Below are 23929 nucleotides of genomic sequence, written 5' to 3'. Positions count from 1 at the left end.
CAGATTGTTCTCCACAGAAATGGGTTATTCTATCCATCAAGTCTTCCCCAGTGAAATGTACTTAATTATGTATGTTTCCAATCTCTTTTAAAATAAAATCTCACTGTTACTCTACAGTGCTCCACCCCTCTTCAACTTTCTATAATCTTCCCCAATCCAATCTAGCGCTATAGTTCCCACTGTCCGCACTTGCACCTATCACCAACCCCCTCCACGTTCCTCCCCTTATCTACCCGATGCCCTTGCCCACCCTCGGTCCAGCAGTCTGACCCCGCCCACAGTCTTTAACTTCAACTATTGTAAAACTCAATGAAAAATCGGAGACATGAATTGTGAGAGAATTGTCAGATCAAATTAAGTTTCTCAGTGTTTTCTACTGAACTGGCAGAAAAGCTTTGGAACTGACATGGAAAATCCTGCACTGATCCCTCCTGAGAATGTGAATCTGTAAGATTTTCCCTTTAAAATTTTGGGTAAAGCTTACAACCATAATTAGAGGGAAATGGCTATAGAAATGAAAGAAGTATGTTAACTAGAATTAGAACAGGAGAACAGAACAATCTTTGATAAATAGCATGACTCAATGTGGAAAAGATGGCTTTCTGGAAGTTGGCCTGCATGAATATAGGATGTGGTTCTCTGACCAAGAATCCAGGCTCCTGGGTCAGATGGTGGAGTGAGCTGAGCATTACACAGCTTCACGCTGAGCAGTGATAGGCAAACTAAATGTCCCACACCCGTCAAAAGGTTTTTGGGGGGGGTGGTGATCACTGTCAGCCTGAGGCTATACAGTCCAGCAAGTAAAGGAGAAAATGGGGGTGGGAGGGCATTGTCAGGGCACTAAACACAACAAAGTGGGATAGAAAACGAACAATTCTCAATCAGGATAGGGAGTATAGAGCGTAGCCATGCAGGCAGAGTGCTGCCATGAGGCACAAGTTTGCGAGGGCTATACGGCAACACCTAAGGTGCAGTACCTGTTCATCAGTAAACAGAAGGCTTTGGACTACAGACCACGAACAGGGAGCACTAACCACACAGGGCAGTTCCGGCCCACACAGTTATTCTGTCACAAAGACAAGACATTGGTGAACCAATGACACTCGGTCCATGATGAGGTACTCTTATGCAGGAGCAATGGAGGCAACACAATTGGTGTGGTAATTGAGAGCAGAGCAAGCACATCTGTGAAGGGAGCTGCTTAATTAATCTAACATGTAGGATTAGTACAATTCAGTATAATGCACCTTGACACATTTCATTTGTACTGAATCAATGAGCTAGTTTAGGACTGACTATACTGAAAATCAATTGAACTAATAATAAATGACAGAAAACATTCATTAGCCACTCATTTTGTGCCTTTTCCCTGACTGAACTTACAGATCCCATCAGGCTGAGCTCCAGCTTGCCATCCTGTACCACATAGATGCTGTTGTCCGCCTGCCCCAGTCGGAAGACATATTCCCCCTGCTGGAACTGCTGGAAGATCATGTGTTTACACAGCTCCAGAAACAGAGGCTTCTCAAAATGGCCCAGAACTCTGCAGGGGACAAGGTTAAATAAAAGAATAAGAAATATCAACATTACGTTAACATTAGACAGGTACAGTATCTGGTCCTGTATCTCAGTTTGGAAGCTGCTAGATTTTCTCTAGAAGATATCTAGGGGTTTGCTGAATGAATGCAATTTTATTGATCAATGTCTTGCCTAATTGAATAAAAATGCAGATTTAGGTGTATATTAAAGCTTTGCATTCAAGACAAAGTTAAGGTTTTCTTTCCCAATCAGTTGCACAGCATTCCCTGGAGCAGATCCTGCCTCCCCACTCTCCCCAGAAACAGATGCGTTTCTTAAAAACCATGCCCTTCCAATCATAAATATTACAGCACAGATGGAACTTGTGCTGGTTCCAGCTCTTCAACTGGACTGATCTACTCGAACCCTATTTCCCTGCGCTTTGCCAATTCTGAGCCGTCCCAGAATAATAAACGCCCTCAAATTCCAGTCAACTGCACACAGCACTTCAGGTAAGCAGACCCCCAATATCCAGCATGCCTCAAACGATACAAATATTGTAGAGACTAAAATCAATCACAGTATGTTTACATTTACTTCAGTGGATCGGCTGTGAAAGTCAGGATGAAGTGAATTTTCCTCAGAATGCATTAATGATACTGCAGGTATAGGCATGGGGAACTACATTCCTGGAATTAATGACAGCTCCAGTGATAAAAGTGCAACTGCAGGCCTGACTGTGTGACAGAGCTCTTTATAATGGGATAATCCTATTGAGATGCCACCTGGAGACATGGCAGAAATGATGTATAGTAAATTTCATACATTACAGATAAATTAAAACACAGTGAAACGTGAGAAAGAGTGACAAAAGAAATCAGACATCAATATTGCCCTGCAGACATGGCAGAAAACAGATTAAACCATCAAATTTCTCAACAGTCTACCTTCCATTAGCCTTCGGTGGCTTCAGAACATATCTTCAAATACCTCATACTTTAGTTTTAGAAATGTGTCTCAGACCTCAGCAAGGGGTCCCAGGTGAACTCCTAAATTGCAGTTAAACTTCGGCTTTTAATTATCTGATGTCTGAACTGAATATCAAGAGGAACAATACCATTTTGACAGACAATCCATTATTCTAAAATTAAATGTCATCAGCTCAGCCATGATGTATGCATTTTCAAAATATTATGCCACAAAATCCTGAAAGGCTTGAAAGGTTTAAAATGCAATACAAAAATGCTTACTGTACAATGCTGGGCTGTAATACTTGCTTGTCCAAATGCAACTGCTCGCAACATCGAACTACGCATAAGCACATACTTCACCCCAAATTCTTCATTAAAGACTGGATGAAAGGATATACACTCAGTTCAATGGGGAGTAGTACCTGCATCCCATACTTTGACACTTAATGCAATTATGTATTTTGACACTTAATATATGACACTTAATGTAACCCTACTATTTAAAAAGGGAGGTAGAGAGAAATCAGGGAATTATGGACCAGTTAGCCTGCCGTCGGTAGTGGGGTAAATTCTAGAGTCCATTATCAAAGATTTTATAGCAGAGCACTTAGAGAACAGTGGTAGAATTGGGCAAAGTCAGCATGGATTTACGAAAGGGAAATCATGCTTGACAAATCTACTAGAATTGTTCGAGGAAGTAACTAGTAGAGTTGATGAGGGAAGCAGCGGATGTGGCTTATTTGGACTTTCAGAAGGCTTTCGACAAAGTCCCACATAAGAGATTAGCATGTAAAATTAAAGCGCATGGGATTGGGGGTAGTGTATTGTGATGGATCGAAAATTGGTTGGCGGACAGGAAACAAAGAGTAGGGATAAATGGGTCTTTTTCTGAATGGCAGGCAGTGACTAGTAGGGTACTGCAGGGATCAGTGCTAGGACCCCCGCTATTCACAATATACATTAATGATTTAGATGACGGAACTAAATGTAATATCTCCAAATTTGCAGATGACACAAAACTGGGTGGCAGGGTGAGTTGTGAGGAGGATGCAGAGAGGCTTCAGGGTGATTTGGACAGCTGAGTGAGTGGGCTAATGCATGGCAGATGCAGTATAATGTGAGGTTATCCACTTTGGTAGCAAAAACAGAAAGGCAGATTATCTGAACGGCTATAAACTGAGAGAGGGGAATATGCAGAGAGACCGAGGTGTTCTCGTACATCAGTCGCTGAAGGCAAGCATGCAGGTGCAACAGGCGGTAAAAAAGGCAAATGGTATGTTGGCTTTCATAGCGAGAGGATTCGAGTACAGAAGCAGGGATGTCTTGCTGCAATTATACAGGGCCTTGGTGAGGCCAGATCTGGAATAGTGTGTGCAGTTTTGGTCTCCTTACCTGAGGAAGGATGTTCTTGCTATAGAGGGAGTGCAGCAAAGGTTTACCAGACTGAATCCTGGGATAGCGGGACTGACATATGAGGAGAGATTGAGTCGGTTAGGATTATATTTGCTGGAGTTCAGTAGAGCGAGGGGGGAATCTCATAGAAACCTATAAAATTTTAATAGGACTTGATAGGGTAGATGCAGGAAGGATTTTCCCGATGGTGGGGTGTCCAGAACCAGGGGTCATAGTCTAAGGATAAGGACTGAGATGAGAAGAAATTTCTTCACCCAGAGAGTGGTGAGCCTGTGGAATTCGCTACCACTGAAAACAGTTGAGGCCAAAACATTGTATGTTTTCAAAAAGGAGTTAGCTATAGCTCTTGGGTCTAAAGGGATCAAAGGGTATGGGGCAAAAGTGGGAACAGGCTAAGTTGGATGATCAGCCATGATCATAATGAATGGCGGAGGAGGCTCGAAGGGCCGAATGGCCTACTCCTGCTCCTATTTTCTATGTTTCTATGCAACTCTATTTTGGCTGTTGTTACAATGTGTTTCTGAGCACTACAGGACAAAATCCCAGCTTTGAGTACACTGTAAGCAATGCAGATTCAAGCTAGCACCAGTTTAGCCAACCAGATTAGTTCAACCTCCTTGTGCACAAACAATAAAGGATAGAAACAACTGCAGAGCCACTGGAATTTTGAGGGAAACTGGAAGTGTGTTTACATCTTCCCATATTTTGTTGCAGTGCTCCTCAGTATTAACTACACCACTCCCCTCCACCCAGAATTTGAATATGCTCACAAATTTTCATATAATATTTACAATTCCCAAGTTCAAATGATTTGTGTAAAAGGTGAACAATAGTGATACTAGCACTGATCCCTGTGAAACTCCACTTCTTCTGTTCCACCAGTCTGAGTAACTATATTTAAACCCATTTCTGTTTGTTATCCATTGTGCAGCTTGTCCCCAGTTCAAAATGCTCTGACCTTATGCATGAGTCTACCATTTGGCACCTCATTGAAGGCCTTTTGAAATTCCATGTACTGTCTACTCCTTTTACTTCTTCAAAGAATTCAATAAGTTTGCCAAGCATGACCCTTCACTTTCGAAATCCATGCTAACTATGTTTTATTATATACAGTTTTTAGTTGAGTGAAGATGATCAATACCCAAAGGTCAGAGGCTGGGATTTCTGTGGCAAGTAACTCACCTCCTGACTCCCCAAAGCCTGTCCACCATTTACAAGGCACAAGTCAGGAGTGCAACGGAATACTCTCCACTTGCCTGGATGGGTGCAGCTCCAACGACACTCAAGAAGCTCGACACGATCCGGGACAAAGCAGCCCGCTTGATTGGCACCCCATCCTCCACCTTATACAATCACTCCCTTCACCACTGACGCACAGTGGCAGCAGTGTGTACCATCTACAAGATGCACTGCAGCAACACACCAAGGCTCATTCGACAGCACCTTTCAAACCTTCAACCTCTACCACCTAGGAGAACAAGGGCAGATGCATAGAAACCCATCACTGCAAGTTCCCCTCTAAGTCACACACCATCCTGATTGAACTATATCGTTGTTCCTTCACTGTCACTGGACCAAAATCTTGGAACTCCCTTCTTAACAGCACTGTGGATTTACCCACACATGGACTGCAGCAGTTCAAGAAGGCAGCTCATCACCACCTTCTCAAGGGCAATTAGGGATGGGCAATAATCACTTAATTACAGAATTGTTACAATGCAGAAGGTGGCCATTCCGCCCATCATGCCTGCACCAGCTCTCCTAATGAGCATTTCACCTAGTGCCACTACCTGCCTTCTCCCCGTAACCCTTCACATTCTTCCTTTTCAACTAACAGTCCAATTCCTTTTCGAATGCTTCAACTGAACTGGCCTCCACCACACAATCAGGCAGCGCATTCCAGACCTTAACTACTCCCTGCATGAAAACATTTTCCCTCATGTTGCTTTTGCTTCTTTTACCAAATACATTAAATCTGGGCCCTCTTGTGCTCGATCCTTTCACGAGTGGGAACAGTTTTTCCCTATCTACTCAGTCCAGACCACTCATGATTTTGAATACCTCTATCAAAACTCTTTTCAGCCTTCTCTTCTCCAAGAAATCAGTCCCAACATCTCCAATCTATCTTCAGAGCTGAAGTTCCTCAACTCTGGAACCATTCTCGTCAATCTTTCCTGCACCCACTCTAATGCCATCATGTCTTTCCCAAAGCACGGCACCTAGAACTGGACGCAATACTCCAGCTGAGACTGAACTAGTGTCTTATACAAGTCCAACATAACCTCCTTGCTCTTGTACTCTATGCCCCTATTAATAAAGTCCAGGATACTGTATGCTTTATTAACCGCTCGCTCAACCTGTACTGACACCTTCAATGACTTATGTACATATACAACCAAGTCCTTCTGCTCCTGCACCCCATTTAGAATTGTACCCTTTATTTTATATCGTCTCTCCATATTCTTCCTACCAAAATGTATCACTTCACATTTCTCTGCATTGAACTACATCTGCCACCTGTCTGCCCATTCCATCAACTTGTCTATGTCCTTTCAAAGTTCTATTCACAGTTCACAATGCTTCCAAGTTTCGTATCATCCACAAACTTTGAAATTGTGCCCTGTACACCAAGGTCTAGGTCATTAACATAGATCAGGAAAAGCAAGGGCCCCAATATTGACCCTTGGGGAACTCCACTACAAACCTCCCTCCAATCCGAGAAACCTGCATTAACCACTACTCTTCGCTTCCTGTCACTCAGCCAACTCCATATCCATGTTGCTACTATCCTATTTATTCCTTGAGCTATAATTTTGCTCACAAGTCTGTTGTGTGGCACTGTATCAAACGCCTTTTGAAAGTCCATGTACACCACCACATCAACAGCATTTCCCTCATCAACCCGCTCTGTTACCTCCTCAAAAAAAAACTCCAGCAAGTTAAACATGATTTTCCCTTTAAAACTCCATGCTGGCTTTCTTAAATTAACCCGCATTTGTCCATGTGACTTTTAATTTTATCCTGAATTATTCTTTCTAGAATTTTCCCCACCACTGAAGTTAAACTGACTGGCATGTAGTTGTTGGGCTTATCTTTACACCCTTTTTTAAACAAGGGTATAACGTTTGCAATTCTCCAGTCCTCTGGCACTACCCCCCCCCACCCCCCGAGTCTAAGGAAGACTGAAAAATTATGGCCAGTGCCTCCGCAATCTCCACTCTCATTTCCCTCAGTATCCTTGGATGCACCTCATCCAGTCCTGGTGCCTTATCCACTTCAAGTATGGACAGCCTATCCAATACCACCTCATCAATTTTAAACCCTTCTAAGTGTCTGAATTACCTCCTTTTTTACCATCTTCTTAGTAAAGACAGATGCAAAGTATTCATTTAATACCTCAACTATGCCATCTGCCTCCATGTGTAAATCCCCTTTTGGGTCCTTAATCATCCCCACTCCACCTTTTAACTATTTATACGTCCACAGAAAACTTCTTATCCCTTTTATGTTAACTGACAGTCTCTTTTCATACTCTCTCTTTGGTTCTATTTGCTTTTCACTTCCCCCTCAATCTTCTATATTTAGCCTGGTTCTCAATAGTATTTTCTACTTGGCATCCATTGTAAGCACACTTTTTCTTCTTTCTCTGAATCTCTCTCTTCCGTCATCCAGGGAGCTCTGGATTTGTTTACCCTACCTTTCCCCTTCGAGGGAACAGATCTCGACTGTTAGTCAAGGTCTGTAAAGGTAGCCCATTGTTCAGCTACCATTTTTCCTGCCAACCTTGGGCTCCAATTTATTCATCCAGATCCATTCTTACTCCATTTAAGTTGGCTTTCCCCTTGTTAATCATTCTTACTCTGGATTGTTCCTTATTTTTTTTTCACAGTCAGCTTAAACATTATGATACAATGATCACTGTCCCCTAAATGTTCTCCTACTGATACCGGATCCACTTAGCCCACCTCATTCCCAAGAACCAGATCTAGCAGTGCCTCCTTTCTCATCGCTGGCAATGCTCACATCCCATGAGTGAATGAATGAATAAAAAAAAAACGCAGATGCAATCCATCCAGAGTAGGGGTTTCATCCTTTCCAAATCTGTCTAGTTTATCAATGATCTCCTTCTTTTCTATCTTAAACATCTTTATATTCTTATCGATCAAGAGGCGAGATGAGAGTGACTGCCCTTGACATCAACGCAACATTTGACCGAGTATGGCATCAAGGAGCCTTAGCAAAACTGAAGTCAATGGGAATCATGGGGAAAACCCTCCGCTGGCTGGCGTCATACCTAGCGCAAAGGAAGATGGTTGTGGTTGTTGCATGTCAATCATCTGAGCTCCAGGTCATCACTGCAGGAATTCCTCAGGGTAGTGTCCTAGGCCCAACCATCTTCAGCTGCTTCATCAACGACCTTCCTTCAATAAGGTCAGAAGTGGGGATGTTCGCTGATGATTGCACAATGTTCAGCACCATTCGTGACTCCTCAGATACTGAAGCAGTCCGTGTAGAAATGCAGCAAGACCTGGACAATATCCAAGCTTGGGCTGATAAGTGGCAAGCAACATTCGTGCCACACAAGTGCCAGGCAATGACCATCTCCAACAAGAGAGAATCTAACCATCTCCCCTTGACATTCAATGGCATTACCATCGCTGAATCCCCCACTAACAACATCCTAGGGGCTACCATTGATCAGAAACTGGAATAGCCATATAAATACCATGGCTACAAGAGCAGGTCAGAGGCTAGGAATCCTGTGGCGAGTAACTCACCTCCTGAGTCCCCAAAGCCTGTCCACCATCTACAAGGCACGAGTCAGGAGTGTGATGGAATACTCTCCACTTGCCTGGATGGGTGCAGCTCCAACACTCAAGAAGCTCAACACCATCTAGAACAAAGCAGCCCGCTTGATTGGCACCCCATCTACAAACATTCACTCCCTCCACCACCGACGCACAGTGGCAGCAGTGTGTACCATCTACAAGATGCACTGCAGCAACGCACCAAGGCTCCATAGACAGCACCTGCCAAACACGCGAACTCTACCAACTAGAAGGACAAGGGCAGCAAATGCATGGGAACACCACCACCTGCAAGTTCCCCTTCAAGTCACACACCATCCTGACTTGGAACTATATCGCCGCTCCTTCACTGTCGCTGGGTCAAAATCCTGGAACTCCCTTCCTAACAGCACTGTGGGTGTACCTACCTCACATGGACTGCAGCGGTTCAAGGCAGCAGCTCACTACCACCTTCTCGAGGGCAATTAGGGATGGGTAATAAATGCTGGCCTGGCCAGCGACGCCCACATCCCATAAAAAAAAAATCTCCTTTTCTGCTGTCCTGTCCACTTTGACAGTCACCCTGGTAACTACTGAGACAAAGGAATTATCCAACATTGCTGCCATTTCATTATAATTCCTGAGTTTATCTTGTACATTCCTCAGTTGCTCTGTCCATGTCCTGATTTTTCTTTTAATTATGTATCCATACTTCATTTCTTTTTATATTCCTTGATAATTTAATTTTGAAGTTCCTCTTTGCCTTCATAATTGTGGTTTTTTGACTTCTTTCCCAACCTCTTCGCATCGCCATGTGTTATCCTCTCCTTCATTGCCCATGTATAGTGTATGCCTTTCTCTTTAGTTTTAATTTTACCCTGATCTCTTTATGCATCTATGCCGTATTATTGGCTAGTTTTTAGGCAGAATATATTTTGCCTAAACTTTATTGATCAACTTTGTCATGCCCAGTATAGACATATCATATTCCTACTTTTAAGTTACAAACTTTATTCCAGGCGGACTCTTTAAAAAGAGGTGGAGAACAATGCTGCCAAAAATGGCCACCGAAGATCAGACAATTTGGCCTGCGTATTTGAAAATTGCCTCACTGTCTGTTCAGGACAAAAAAGATACATTCCAGACTAAAAGATGTAAATTATAACCATCTTGAAGCCTTCAAGAGGCATTCCTGCATTGAAATGGTTCTTCTGAAGCAAAGAATGTGTGAAGTAGCCACATCATAACTGGATTATACTCATCTAGATATGAATGGTTGGCCACGGATTTCCACATCCTGGTTCACTGTGTGATTCTAACAGGGGAGAGGGCCATTTGTCTCCTAACAGAAGCTAATGAGAGTGTTTTTTTTAAACCTTAAAAGGTAGCTCTCTGGCGAGAAAGGACAGATCACAGGATCACAAAAAGTCTGTCCAGCCAAGAGCTGAGGGATCCAGCAAAAACAAGGGAGGAGCCCTGCTGCTAATTCTACACTTCAACTTGGTGCAGAATTGAAAGTGACCCACCACCTCCGGTCTGAAGTCTTAACCACCAGAAATCTACAACACCTCAACAAGTCAAGATTACAAACAACCCAGGCCTGCATCTTTGAAAAGATTGTCCAACTCAGAAGATTCAACAGGTTTACCTTAAAACACAAATATCTATCATACCTTGAACTCTTACTCTTAACCTTCCATCTATCTTCGAGAGTGCATGCAAGAGGGAATGCGTGTGAGAGTGGTGTTGTGAATATTTCGGGGAATGCACATTGTTCAATAAATAGTTAATCTTCTGTTTTAAACCTACAAGAAAACTCATCACTGTCTGTTTATTTGGCAAGTAAAACACTCAAGGGCTAACTCATCATTTTAAACAAAACACAATTGTGGTCAGTTGGGAGTTAACCAGTGGGAACCACCCACACCTCTTACCACCTGGCCATAACACCTTTATAAATATTTTCCTCTGCTGCTCTAAGATGACAATATATTATTCCAGTTTACATTCCTTAGCTCCATCCTCATCCACTCAATTAGCTTTTTCTAATTGCTCTTTGTCTTATTAATGGCTCCCTCAATCATCATCACAAACCTTATGTTGTGATTACTATTGCCTAGATTCTCCGTTATGCTTACTTTTATTACCTATTCTGGTTCCTTTCCTATCAGCAGATCTAGCAGTGATTTGCAATTGGACTTTTTACATTACTGGATATGAAAGAGGTCCTGCACACACTGTAAAAACATTCCCTTTTACCCTTTCAGTACCCCTTCTTGTTACCTGGGGAAAGTTGAAATCTCCCATGATTATTATTCTTCGTCTTTCACTCATTTCGTAGATTTGCCTACATATTTCTCCATCCACTATAAGTTTTAGCTGTAGCTCAGTTGGTAGCACTCTTGCCTCTGAGTCAGAAGGTTATGGGTTCAATTCCCACTCCAGGACTTGAGAGCGACAATCCAGGCTGACACTCCAGTGCAGTATTGAGGAAGTGCTGCACGATCAAAGGTGCTGCCTTTTGGAAGGAATGTTAAACAGAGGCCCCCCCTTCCCTCTCAGGTGGACAGAAAAGATCCCCTGGCACTATTTTGAAGTGCAGGGAAGTTATCCCCAATGCCCTGGCCAATATGTATCCCTCAATCAACATCACAAATACAGATTATCTGATTATTATTACATTGCTGCTTGTGGGAGCTTACTGTGTGCAAATTGGCTGTCGCATTTCCTACATTACAACACTGACTACACTTCAAAAAATACTTAATTGGCTGTGAAGTGCTTTGGGACAGCCAGTGGTCGGGAAAAGTGCTATATAAATATAAGTCTTTATTTTTCCACTTCCGTAATATCATCTGGTTGTCAGTTAAATACCCCTATTAGCATGATCACTCCCTTAACTTTCATCACAATCCACATGGACGTTGTTTCCACCATAATGTTAATTATACCCTTCTCTCTAATCTCTAGTTAGTACAGCTACCTTAGCCATTTTCTTCCTTTCCTATCCTTTCTAAATAAGTTATATTATGCAATATTTAATAGCCAACCCTGCAGAAAACGGTACAGTCAGGGGGCTAGCAGGTATCTAACATTATACTTATATTTAAGAAACAGAATCAGTTTAACATTGGTGGTAGTAAAAAGTAATAGAATCCCTACTAAAGGAAAGGATGGAAAAATATCAAGAAGCCAAAAATGTAATAATGAATAGTCAGCAAAGATTTCAAAAGGGAAAGTCTTGTTTGACCAACCTTTAATTCTTTGAAGAGGTAACAGAGGGAGTAGGCAAGGGTAATGTAAAAGATGTAATTTATTTAAATTTCCAAAACACCTGTTATAAGGTGCCAACATAACAGTTTAATTAATAAGCTCAAAGCACGTCGGGAGCAAGTAGCAGAATGGATAGCTAGCTGGCGGCTAGATAGAAAGCAGAGTGTTTTTCTATTCTTTCATGGGATCTGAGCATCGATGGCAAAGCCAGCTTCTGTTGCCCATCCCTAATTACCCTCGAGGTGATGGTGGTGAGCTGTCTTCTTGAATCGCTGCAATCCATCTGATGCAGGTATACCCACAGTGCTGTTAGGGAGGGAGTTCCAGGATTTTGATCCAGCAACATATTTTCAAGTCAGGATGGTGTGTGACTTGGAGGGGAACTTGCAGGTGGTAGTGTTCCCATGCATCTACTGTCCTTGTCTTTCTAGGTGGAAGAGGTTGCAGGTTTCAAAGGGGCTGTCAAAGGAGGTATGGTGAATTGCTGCAGTGCTTCTTGTAGATGGTATACACTGCTGCTACTGTGCATCAGTGCTGGAGGGAGTGAATGTTGAAGGTAGTGGGTGGGGTGCCAATCAAGTGGGCTGCTTTGTCTTGGATGGTGTCGAGCGTCTTGAGTATTGTTGGAGCTGCAAGCGGACAGTATTCCATTACACTCCTAACTTGTACCTTGTAGAACGTGGACAGACTTTGGGGAGCAAGAAGGTGGGTTACTCGCTACAGAATTCCCAGCTTCTGACCTGCCCTTGTAGCCACAGTATTTATATGGCTGCTCCAGTTCAGTTTCTGGTCAATGGTAACCCCCAGGATGTTGATACTGGGGGATTCAGCGATGGTAATGCTGTTGAATGTCAAGGGGAGATGGCTAGATTCTCTTATTGGAGATCATCCTGAAGTGGCACAAATGTTACTTGCCACTTAACAGCCCAAGCCTGAATGTTGCACAGGTCCTGCTGCATATGGACATGGACTTCTTCAGTATCTGAGGAGTTGCGAATGGTGCTGAACATTGTACAATCAGAGGACATCCCCATTTCTGAACTTATTATGGAGGGGTGGTCTCGATGAATCAGCTGAAGATGGTTTGGTCTAGGAAACTGCTGCAGGAGTTCCTTAGGGTAATGCCCTAGGGCTAAGTTAATTGGCCTCCAACAACCACAACCATCTTCCTTTGTGATAGGTGTAACTCCAAACAGGGAAGAGCTCCCCCCGATTCCCACTGACTTCAGTTTGGCAAGGATTCCTTGATGCCACACTTGATCAAATGCTGCTTTGATATCCAGGGCAATCACTCTCATAAGGATGTGGAAGCTATGGAAAGGGTGCAGAGGAGATTTACTAGGATGTTGCCTGGTATGGAGGGAAGGTCTTACGAGGAAAGGCTGAGGGACTTGAGGTTGTTTTCGTTGGAGAGAAGGAGGAGGAGAGGTGACTTAATAGAGACATATAAGATAATCAGAGGGTTAGATAGGGTGGATAGTGAGCGTCTTTTTCCTCGGATGGTGATGGCAAACACGAGGGGACATAGCTTCAAGTTGAGGGGTGATAGATATAGGACAGATGTGAGAGGTAGTTTCTTTACTCAGAGAGTAGTAAGGGCGTGGAACGCCCTGCCTGCAGCAGTAGTAGATTCGCCAACTTTAAGGGCATTTAAGTGGAGATTGGATAGACACATGGATGAAAATGGAACAGTGTAGGTCAGATGGTTTCACAGGTCGGCGCAACATCGAGGGCCGAAGGGCCTGTACTGCGCTGTAATGTTCTAATTCTAACTCTCAACTCACCTCTTAAGTTCAGCTCTTTTGTCCATGTTTGGACCAAAGCTGTGATGAGATCAGGAGCCGAGTGACCCTAGCGGAACCCAAACTGAGCATAAGTAGGCAGGTTATTGCTGTTTAAGTGGCGCTTGATAGCACTGTCGATGACACCTTCCATCACTTTGCTGATGATCGAGTGTAGGCTGATGGAGAAGTAATTGGATGGATTGGTTATGTCCTGCTTTCTGTGGCTAGGATATACCTGGCAATTTTCCACATTGTCGCGTAGATGTCACTGTTGTAGCTGGACTGGAACAGCTTGGCTAGAGGTGCAGCTAGTGCTGCAGCACAAGTCTTCAGTAGTAGAGCTGGAATGTTGTCAGGACCCATAGCCTTTGCAATATCCAGTACCTTCAGCTGTTTCTTGATATCAGCTGGAGTGAATCGGACTGGCAGAAGACTGGCATCTGTGATGCTGGGGACCTCAGGAGGAGGCCGAGATGGATCATCAACTTGGCACTTCTAACTGGAAATGGATGAGAGTGCTTCAGCCTTTTCTTTTGCAGTGATGTGCTGGACTCCCCCATCATTGAGCCTCCTCCTCCTGTTAGTTGTTTAATTGTCCACCACCATTTACAATTAGATGTGGCAGGACTGCAGAGCTTTGATCTGACCCGTTGGTTGTGGGATGTATCACTTCATGCTGCTCTGGATTAAATTTCACCTGCCACGTGTTCACCCATTCCACCAGCCTATGTCCTCTTGAAGTCTATCACTATCCTCCTCACAGTTCACAATACTTCCAAGTTTTATGTCATCTGTAAATTTTGAAATTGTGCCCTGCACACCCATATCCAGATCACTAATATCAAACAAGAAAAGGAGTGGTCCGAGTACCAACCCCTGGGGAACCCCACTGAATACATTCCTCCAGTACGAAAAACAACCGCTCACTACTAATATCTGTTTCCTGTCAGCCAACTTCGTTTCCATGCTGCCGCTGTCCCTTTTATTCCATGGGCTTCAACTTTGCTGACAACCTGTTATGTGGCACTATGCTACAGTCTGCACTTCTCCACACACAAATAGATTATTAAACAGAATACTTAAACAAATGCCAACCATCTTTCATGTATTTCCAAATATATTTGATCAGAGCACAAGTGAGTATTTGTGCAACGGTCTGACAACTCATGTGACAGAACCCTGGTGAAAAATCAAACTATGTTAGCAGTGCACTTGTGAAAATCTTGTCCCTCGTACAGCATCACAGTTACACATTAAGCAGCCATTTCTGCTAAGAATTACCACTTATTCTCTAGCAATTCATTATCCATTGCTATAGCTGCGTCCCAGTTGTTGTGGAAATATTATGAAGGTTTGATTATCTCGGTTGGAACTAGGCTAATTGATGCCATAATATGGAATATAACACTTCCACAAACATACTGCTGGATGTTCAAATATGAAAACTAAATCTGCATTTTCCTCAGCTGTTCATGGGTGGTGCCCCTTTACATAAAAGATTTGGATTTGCTAGTTACCTGACGTTTTTCAGCATATACAGTACTTCCAAGGGCAAGTGTGAACTGGCAACGTCAAACTCAGTCAGGTCAGCCTCGAGAACAGACGGTGGGGGCTCCTTTGGCTGCAGGGTAGGAACTTCCTTATTAATATGCAAGAATCTGTGGAGGATACAGGAGACAAAAAGTACCTTAGAAGAACACACAGATAGAGACAGGGACAAAGACAGAGAGGCACAAATGCCATGTGCAGCTCTGACACGCCAATTATATTAGTGTTAAATATACAAAACATTCGTCCAATCATACAGAATTTTCATATCTATATTGATGCAACTGGGTACCTTATTTCCACATCTATGTCAAGCAGGTAAAAGAACGCAATCCTATTTCTAAAAATGCAAATAATATTTAGCACTCAGTTATAGGACTAAAGACCAGGCAACCCAAATCTTAGCTTACCTGAAAGGCATCCTTTGTAAACTCCCGCAGTTGCAGTCCCTGCCCCAAAAGATGGGCCAGCGCAGTGGGGGGGGGGGAATGAAACAAAAGGCTTCCAACCAATAAAACTGCCCTTGGTTCAGGGTTACTGAACAATTAAATCGTTGACAAACTCACGTCAGGGATGATATTAAGCTGATTGATCTTCCACCAATCAACATGCAGAGCCAGAGTCATGTGTGACTTGGCTGGATTTTAATCGAAATCCCCAACAGTAACAATGCTAATCGGTTACTTCTGGTCAAAGACTACAGATTATCACGAGCACCATCGAGCATCACTGGTTTGGATGTTTTAACCCAACTGCATTTAGGCACAAACAGCACATTCACAAAATACTTATTTCAAACTAACACCAGAAAACGAAAATCTGCACTCTTTGGGACAACAAAAGGTATAAATGTTCCATTAATTACTGTTAGCAACGGCGAGTGTTTAATATGGTCATGTCATATTCCTGTCTGCTGTTTCACTGCAGGCATTACCCAGTTTATTTTCGTGGGGGGGGGGGGGGGGGGTGTTAACTATAAAAAGAGTGTAAATGTCAATATTGGCAACAGTAATTTTAGCCTTTTATCTCCCTTTGACGAATACCTCATCCTTTTAACAAAAGAGCAGCATCTGGAGACAGCCAAGTACAAATTACAGCAAAACAGAACCAGCTGGGAAATTCAGCTCCAGTGAGTTTTCTGAGTGACAGTCCTGGATGATGCAATTTCTCAGAAATCTCTCTGCCTCTGGCTGCTACTGATATGCCAAGCAAGCAATTCACAACCCTGCTCTTTTGAGACCCATACACTCTGACGTAATGAGTGCACTTTCCTGAAACAGTACAAATGTATCAAAAGTCCCAAAACATAACTACACCAAAGTGGCAGCTCTCTGCATAAAGTGATGATCAGCTGTACAAAATAATGATCATGCTATTAGTAAGAACTGGTCTAAAAAGACACAATAGATTTTTTTTTTTTTAAAAAAAAGGTTTCAGAAGCAACACATTTCCAAAATTGAAGCTGCAATCTGCCTAGTGTTTCAAAATTTCCTGCCCTAAGAAAAATCTTGTGATCATCTCCTGCCCATGAAAACTTAGTGGTCAGGATTACAATACAGGTTGGTTATACAGGATGGCAAAGAGTCGTTTTTTTGACAAAACAGTTAAGATTAATCAGATTTGAAATTCCCTTCCATCACACAAATGTGTTGGAGGCGCTCAACCAATTCACAATCAGTTGCCATCTGGTCTAATTTATTCTTAATGCAGCCAAACATTGTGCAAAGGAATCTTCAGGAACTTCATCAAAACTTTTCTATATCAACATATCTCAAATGTGGAACATGAACAGCAGCTGGGCTTTGGATACTGGCATTCTACAATTACAATGTGGATTTTATACTGTGTCTTCAAAGGAAAATGCTCCAAGGCACTTCAAAGATGCACAATTTTAAAAGACACCGAACCAAAAGCAATATTAGAACATAGAACATACAGCACAGAACAGGCCCTTCGGCCCACAATGTTGTGCCGATCCTTTGTCCTCTGTCAAGGACAATTTAATCTATACCCCATCATTCTCCTTTATCCATATACCTATCCAAAAGCCTTTTGAAAGTCCCTAAAGTTTCTGACTCAACAACTTCCCCGGGCAAGGCATTCCATGCCTCGACCACTCTCTGGGTAAAGAACCTTCCCCTGACATCCCCCTTATATCTCCCACCCTACACCTTAAATTTATGACCCCTGGTAACGCTTTGCTCCACCCGGGGAAAAAGTTTCTGACTGTCTACCCTATCTATTCCCCTGATCATCTTATAAACCTCTATCATGTCACCCCTCATCCTTCTCCTTTCTAATGAGAAGAGGCCTAGAATGTTCAGCCTTTCCTCGTAAGACTTATTCTCCATTCCAGGCAACATCCTGGTAAATCTCCTCTGCACCCTCTCCAAGGCTTCCACATCCTTCCTAAAATGAGGCGACCAGAACTGCACACAGTACTCCAAATGAGGCCTTACCAAGGTCCTGTACAGCTGCATCATCACCTCACGGCTCTTAAATTCAATCCCTCTGCTAATGAACGCTAACACCCCATATGCCTTCTTCACAGCCCTATCCACTTGAGTTGCAACTTTCAATGATCTATGCACATAGACCCCAAGGTCTCTCTGCTCCTCCACATGCCCAAGAACCCTACCGTTAACCCAGTATTTTGCATTCATGTTTGTCCTTCCAAAATGGACGACCTCACACTTTTCAGGGTTAAACTCCATCTGCCACTTTTCAGCCCAGCACTGCAACCTATCCAAGTCCCTTTGCAGACGACAATAGCCCTCCTCGGTATCCACAACTCCACCAACCTTTGTATCATCTGCAAATTTACTGACCCACCCTTCGACTTCCTCATCCAAGTCGTTAATAAAAATCACAAACAGGAGAGGACCCAGAACTGATCCCTGCGGCACGCCACTGGTAACTGGGCTCCAGGCTGAGTATTTACCATCTAAGACCACTCTCTGCCTTCTATCAGTTAGCCAATTCTTAATCCAACTGGCCACATTCCCCACTATCCCATGCCTCCTGACTTTCTCCATAAGTCTACCATGGGGGACCTTATCAAATGCCTTACTAAAATCCATGTACACCACATCCACTGGTTTACCCTCATCCACTTGCTTGGTCACCTGCTCAAAGAATTCAATCAGGCTTGTGAGGCAAGACCTACCCCTCACAAAACCGTGCTGACTGTCCCGAATCAAGCAGTGTCTTTCCAGATGCTCAGAAATCCTATCCCTCAGCACCTTTTCCATCAACTTGCCTACCACCGAAGTAAGACTAACTGGCCTGTAATTCCCAGGGTTGTTCCTATTCCCTTTCTTGAACAGGGGCACAACATTTGCCACCCTCCAATCACCTGGTACCACCCCCGTCAGCAGAGAAGATGAAAAGATCATTGCCAACGGCTCTGCAATTTCATCCCTTGCTTCCCATAACATCCTTGGATATACCCCGTCAGGCCCGGGAGACTTGTCTATCTTCAAGTTATTCAAAAACCCCAACACATCTTCCCTCCTCACGAGCACTTCCTCGAGCTTACCAGTCTGTTTCACACCGTCCTCTTCAGTAATACACCCCTTCTCATTCGTAAATACCGAAGAGAAGTACTCATTCAAAACCTCACTTATCTCTTCCGGCTCAACACACAGTCTCCCGCTATTGTCCTTGACCGGACCTATGGTCCCCCTGGTCATCCTCATATTTCTGACATACGCGTAAAAGGCCTTGGGGTTTTCTTTTATCCTACCCGCCAAGCATTTTTCATGCCCTCTCTTAGCTCTCCTAATCCCTTTCTTCAGATCCTTCCTGGCCATCTTGTATCCCTCCAGAGCTATGCCTGTGCCCTTTTTCCTCAACTTTATATACGCATCCTTCTTCTTCCTAACAAGACTCTCAACCTCTCTTGTCAACCACGGTTCCCTCACATGACCATCCCTTCCCTGTCTGACAGGGACATGCTTATCAATGGCCCCTACTATCTGCTCCTTGAAAAAGTTCCACATTTCGACCGTGCCCTTCCCTGCCAGCATCTGCTCCCAACTTATGCTCCTCAGTTCCTGCCTGACAGCATCATATCTACCCTTCCCCCAATTGTAAACCTTGCCCTGTTGCACATACCTATCCCTCTCCATTACCACAGTGAATGCTACAGAATTGTGATCACTATCTCCAAAGTGCTCGCCCACCAACAGCTCTATCACTTGCCCTGGTTCATTACCTAGTACCAAATCCAATATTGCCTCCCCTCTGGTCGGGCAGTCTACATACTGAGTCAGAAAAGCTTCCTGGACATACTGCACAAACACTACCCCATCCAAACTATTCGATCTAAAGAGTTGCCAATCAATATTTGGGAAGTTGAAATCCCCCATAATTACTACCCTGTGACTTCTGCTCCTTTCCAAAATCTGTTTCCCAATCTGCTCTTCCACCTCCCTGCTGCTATTGGGGGGCCTATAGAAAACTCCCATCAAGGTGACTGCTCCTTTCCTGTTCCTGACCTCAACCCACAGTGCCTCAGTCGGCAGATCCTCCTCGAAAATTCTTTCAGCAGTTGTTACACTATTTCTAACTAACAATGCCACCCCCCCACCTCTTTTACCACCATTCCTAATCTTATGAAAACATCTATAACCAGGTACCTCCAAAAACCATTCCTCCCCCTCACCTATCCACGTTTCAGTGATGGCCACAACATCGTAGTCCCAAGTGCCCATCCACGCCTTCAATTCACTCACCTTATTCCTGATGCTTCTTGCGTTGAAGTATACGCACTTTAACCCTTCTCCGTGCCCATCTGTCCTCTGTGACAGTGCTACCTTCCCCAATACCTCACTACACTCTTTGTCTTTCTGAGTGGACCCACTGGTCCCTGGATTACAAGTCCGGTTCCCATCCCCCTCCCAAACTAGTTTAAACCCTCCCGAACAGTACTAGCAAACCTCCCTCCCAGGATATTGGTGCCCCTCTGGTTCAGATGCAGCCCGTCCTGTTTGAACAGGTCCCATCTTCCCCAGAATGCAGTCCAATTATCCAAGAACTGGAAGCCCTCCCTCCTACACCATTCCTGCAGCCACGTGTTCAGCTGTGCTCTCTCCCTATTCCTAGCCTCACTATCACGTGGCGCCGGCAACAAACCAGAGATAACAACTCTGTCCGTCCGAGCTTTCAGCTTCCAGCCTAACTCCCTAAACTCACTTCTAACATCTGTGCCACCCTTCCTTCCTACGTCGTTGGTGCCAATGTGCACCACGACCTCTGGCTGCTCCCCCTCCCCTTTAAGGATCCTGAAGGCGCGATCACAAACATCACGGACCCTGGCACCAGGGAGGCAACAAACCATCCGTGCGTCTCGCCTGCGCCCACAGAACCGCCTGTCCGTACTCCTCACCATCGAGTCCCCGATGACTAGTGCTCTCCCATTTTCCCTCCTTCCCTTCTGAGCCACAGTGCAGGACCCCGTGCCAGAGGCCCGGTCACTGCAGCCTGCCCCCGATAGGCCGTCCCCCCCAACAGTATCTAAAACTGTATACTTGTTGTTGAGGGGAACGACCACAGGAGATCCCTGCACTGACCTCTTCCCACCTCTAACTGTTACCCAGCTGCCTTTGATTTGTGGAGTAACGACCTCCGTGTAGCTTCTATCTATCAACCCCTCAGCTTCCCGAATGATCCTCAGTTCATCCAGCTCCAGCTCCAATTCCCTAACACGGTCTGATAGGAGCTGGAGACGGATGCACTTCCAGCAGGTGAAGTCGGCAGGGTCACCGGAGGTTCCCCTCACCTCGAACATTCTGCAGGAGGAGCAATACACTACACTGGCTGCCATTTCTTTTATTCAATTACCCCTTAGTTAAGTACAACTATAGATATTAACAAAAACAGTAAATAGCTTACCTGCTCAGTCCTTTTTGGTTAGAGGAGGAGGGTAAAAAGGGTCTTATTATTAGGTTAGATGAGGAGGATGGGTGGGAGACACTACATGTGTAGTGGCTCGGGTTTACTCAGCTCCGCACCTTTAAGGAAAATACCTACCCAGGAGTCCTCGCTGCCGACCAGCTTCCGGTTCCTCCGGCGCCAAAAGAAACTCAAAGACAAGGAAAACAGTAAGTAAAACAGTAAGTACTTACTTTTAAAACACAGCTCCTGATGCCTTCACTCACCCAACGAAGAGTCACTACCTTCTCCTGCTGCTCCGCCGGGAAATGAAATATTAGAAGGGGAGATGGTTTTTAAGACAATTCTTATGGAGATGGAAAAAGGGAGCGGTATTGAGGAGGGGTAGAATTTCAGAGCATGGAGCTAGGCAGCTGAAGGCACAGCAGCCAGTGATGGGGAAAAGGGGAGTGAGGATTTCACAAGAGGTGAGACAGAGGAATGGAGAGCTCTGAGGAGGAAGGCTGCAGGGCTAGAGTAAGATACAGAGGGAGAGGAACAGGCCATGAAGAGATTTAAAGAGAGGGTGAGAATTGTAAATTTGGAATGTTGGGAGACTGGGTTATTGTGTGAACGGGACTTGGTGTGGGGTCGGACTAGGCAGCAGAGTTATGGAGGGTGAAGGATAAGAGGCCAGCCTTTGCAGTCAAGCTTGAAGATGACAATGGTAAAGATGAGCATCTGCTCTTGAGGTAGGAGCGGAGGCTAGTGATGTTATGGAGCCAGTGTCTGTGATGAAGTAGACATGGAGTTGGAAACTCAAATAGGGCGCTGAAGTTGTGAAGAATTCAATTAAGCCTTGGCCAGTAGCTGTGGAGGGGATGGAGTTGGCTGCGAGGGTACAGAGTTTGCAGCTGGGTTCAAAGACGATAAGGTATCGTCTCCCAACAGTTAGCTGCCAAGGCTCGATGTCTGATAAGCACTGTAACAACACAGAGCTGGTGGAGGGGTTGAAAGTGCTCATGGAAAAGTGGAACTGGTGATCCATGTGTGCAGATGATAATATCAAAGGGTGGCGTGTAGGTGAAGAGGAGGAGTAAGAGGACATGGATCCTTGAGGGACTACCAAAGTGACAGTGCAAGGCAGGAAGGGAAGGCATGGTTTGATACTCTGGGAGACAGGAGTTAAGAGAAAGGCAAACGTGTAATTTAGTGATAAGGGTCACACTGCAAGAGAAGGCATGGTTGAAGATACTCTGGGAGGCAGGTGTTGAGAGAAAAACCAATGCGTAATTTAATGATAAGGATCACATTGCTACCACTGCTTTGAGTGGGGCAGACGACAGAAAGCCAGGCAGGAAGACTTCAGTAAGGGATGAGGTGCCATCAGAGGTTAACTCCCAGTGGGCATGCTGGGTAGGAGGTTTGTATGCAGTTGGCGTTACTGCTTTTCAGGAACAATGACTGATGCCACAATATGCCCCTCAGACGATATCAAAAAAGGTGCAGGGGTTGTCAGGTGCTTAAAGTCCTGGGGCAACAACAGACGCGTAGGAAGGAAGTGGAGTAATGATGGGTTGGAGTAAGTACTAGGGGAGGGAAGAAATAGCAGAGTGACAGGAAGGGGAGGAAAAAAAAGGACTCGATGGTGGGGTTGCAGGAGATAAAACAAGCAAAACTGGCTCAGGTCTTAATGGCAGCCTCTATGAGCTCCAGTTAAATGGGAAACAGACAAATCCCACAAGAAGAAAGGTTCAAGCTACCTCCTGATCCTGAAGACCAAACAGCTAGTTGGTGTAACCTGTGCATTGTGGGCACAAAGGGTTAATATTTTAAATGCAATGGATAGCTTATTATTCATGTTTTTATTTAATTTGTTCTCGGGATGTGGGGAATGCTGGAAAGGATACATTTATTACCAATGCTTTCGGACATTAGAGACCTAGTTGGGTTTTTAAAGACAATCTGGAAGCTTTTCATTTTTTTGGTTGCAGACCATTAATGAACAGATTTATTGAATTCGATTTCACTTGCCATGCTGCATTGGAACTCTGATTCTGGGTTACTAGCTCAGTACCATTACCACGAGGCTGCTTGACCAATGACCCACAATTACTGATCATATTAGTCTCACAGGTAACCAGCACTCCATATAGAGACAATATCTACTCAAGGCTGTACCGTTTTGCAATGATCAGCATTTTCTGTTTCCTTTTTGTCCTTGGTCTTGAAGTTCCAACTAAGGAAGATGTGGATTGTGACACCTGAAATAGACAAGTACAACCCAAATCATAAGGCATCACATACTCTACAGATAAAGGGAGAGAGAAGCTGCAGATCCAAGACCCAAACACTAAGCATTCAAACTTTTTAAAACGCCTGAGCAGATGCTCCCCAGGCTGAGCGAGTAATTTAGGAACTGATTTATGAAAGGTGGAGAGGAAATTATTTTACTCATACTGAGCACAGAGAAAGTCTCCATGTTATTCTCTCCCAACATCAACTTTGGAAGCTTCATGCTGAATGTTCTGTGGGAGGGGGAATCAACTTCAAAGAATCATGAGGCACATTACTCAACGCAGTACAGTATGGAGCACTCAAACTTCATAGAAACATAGAAAATAGGAGAAGGCCATTCGGCCCTTCGAGCCTGCTCCGCCATTCATTATGATCATGGCTGATCATCCAACTCCACAACCTGTTCCCGCTTTCACCACATACCCTTTGATCCCTTTCGACCCAAGAGCTATATCTAACTCCT

General features: G+C 44.2%; 1 protein-coding gene across 1 annotated transcript in view; it reads right to left on the bottom strand.

The window, feature by feature from the left end:
• LOC137355641 (patatin-like phospholipase domain-containing protein 6) overlaps nucleotides 1-23929 on the bottom strand; it is a 168013-nt gene that overhangs the window by 125716 nt on the left and 18368 nt on the right. The window contains 3 exon segments of the mRNA XM_068021016.1: nucleotides 1384-1543; nucleotides 15264-15404; nucleotides 23350-23432. Of these exon segments, the coding sequence (XP_067877117.1) occupies nucleotides 1384-1543; nucleotides 15264-15404; nucleotides 23350-23432 (384 nt within the window).

This window comes from Heterodontus francisci, chromosome 43 (genome assembly GCF_036365525.1).
Source record: "Heterodontus francisci isolate sHetFra1 chromosome 43, sHetFra1.hap1, whole genome shotgun sequence".
Classification (NCBI taxonomy): domain Eukaryota; kingdom Metazoa; phylum Chordata; class Chondrichthyes; order Heterodontiformes; family Heterodontidae; genus Heterodontus; species Heterodontus francisci.
The sequence above is the reverse complement of the archived record's forward strand: the minus strand, read 5'-3'. Positions and strand labels throughout refer to the sequence as shown.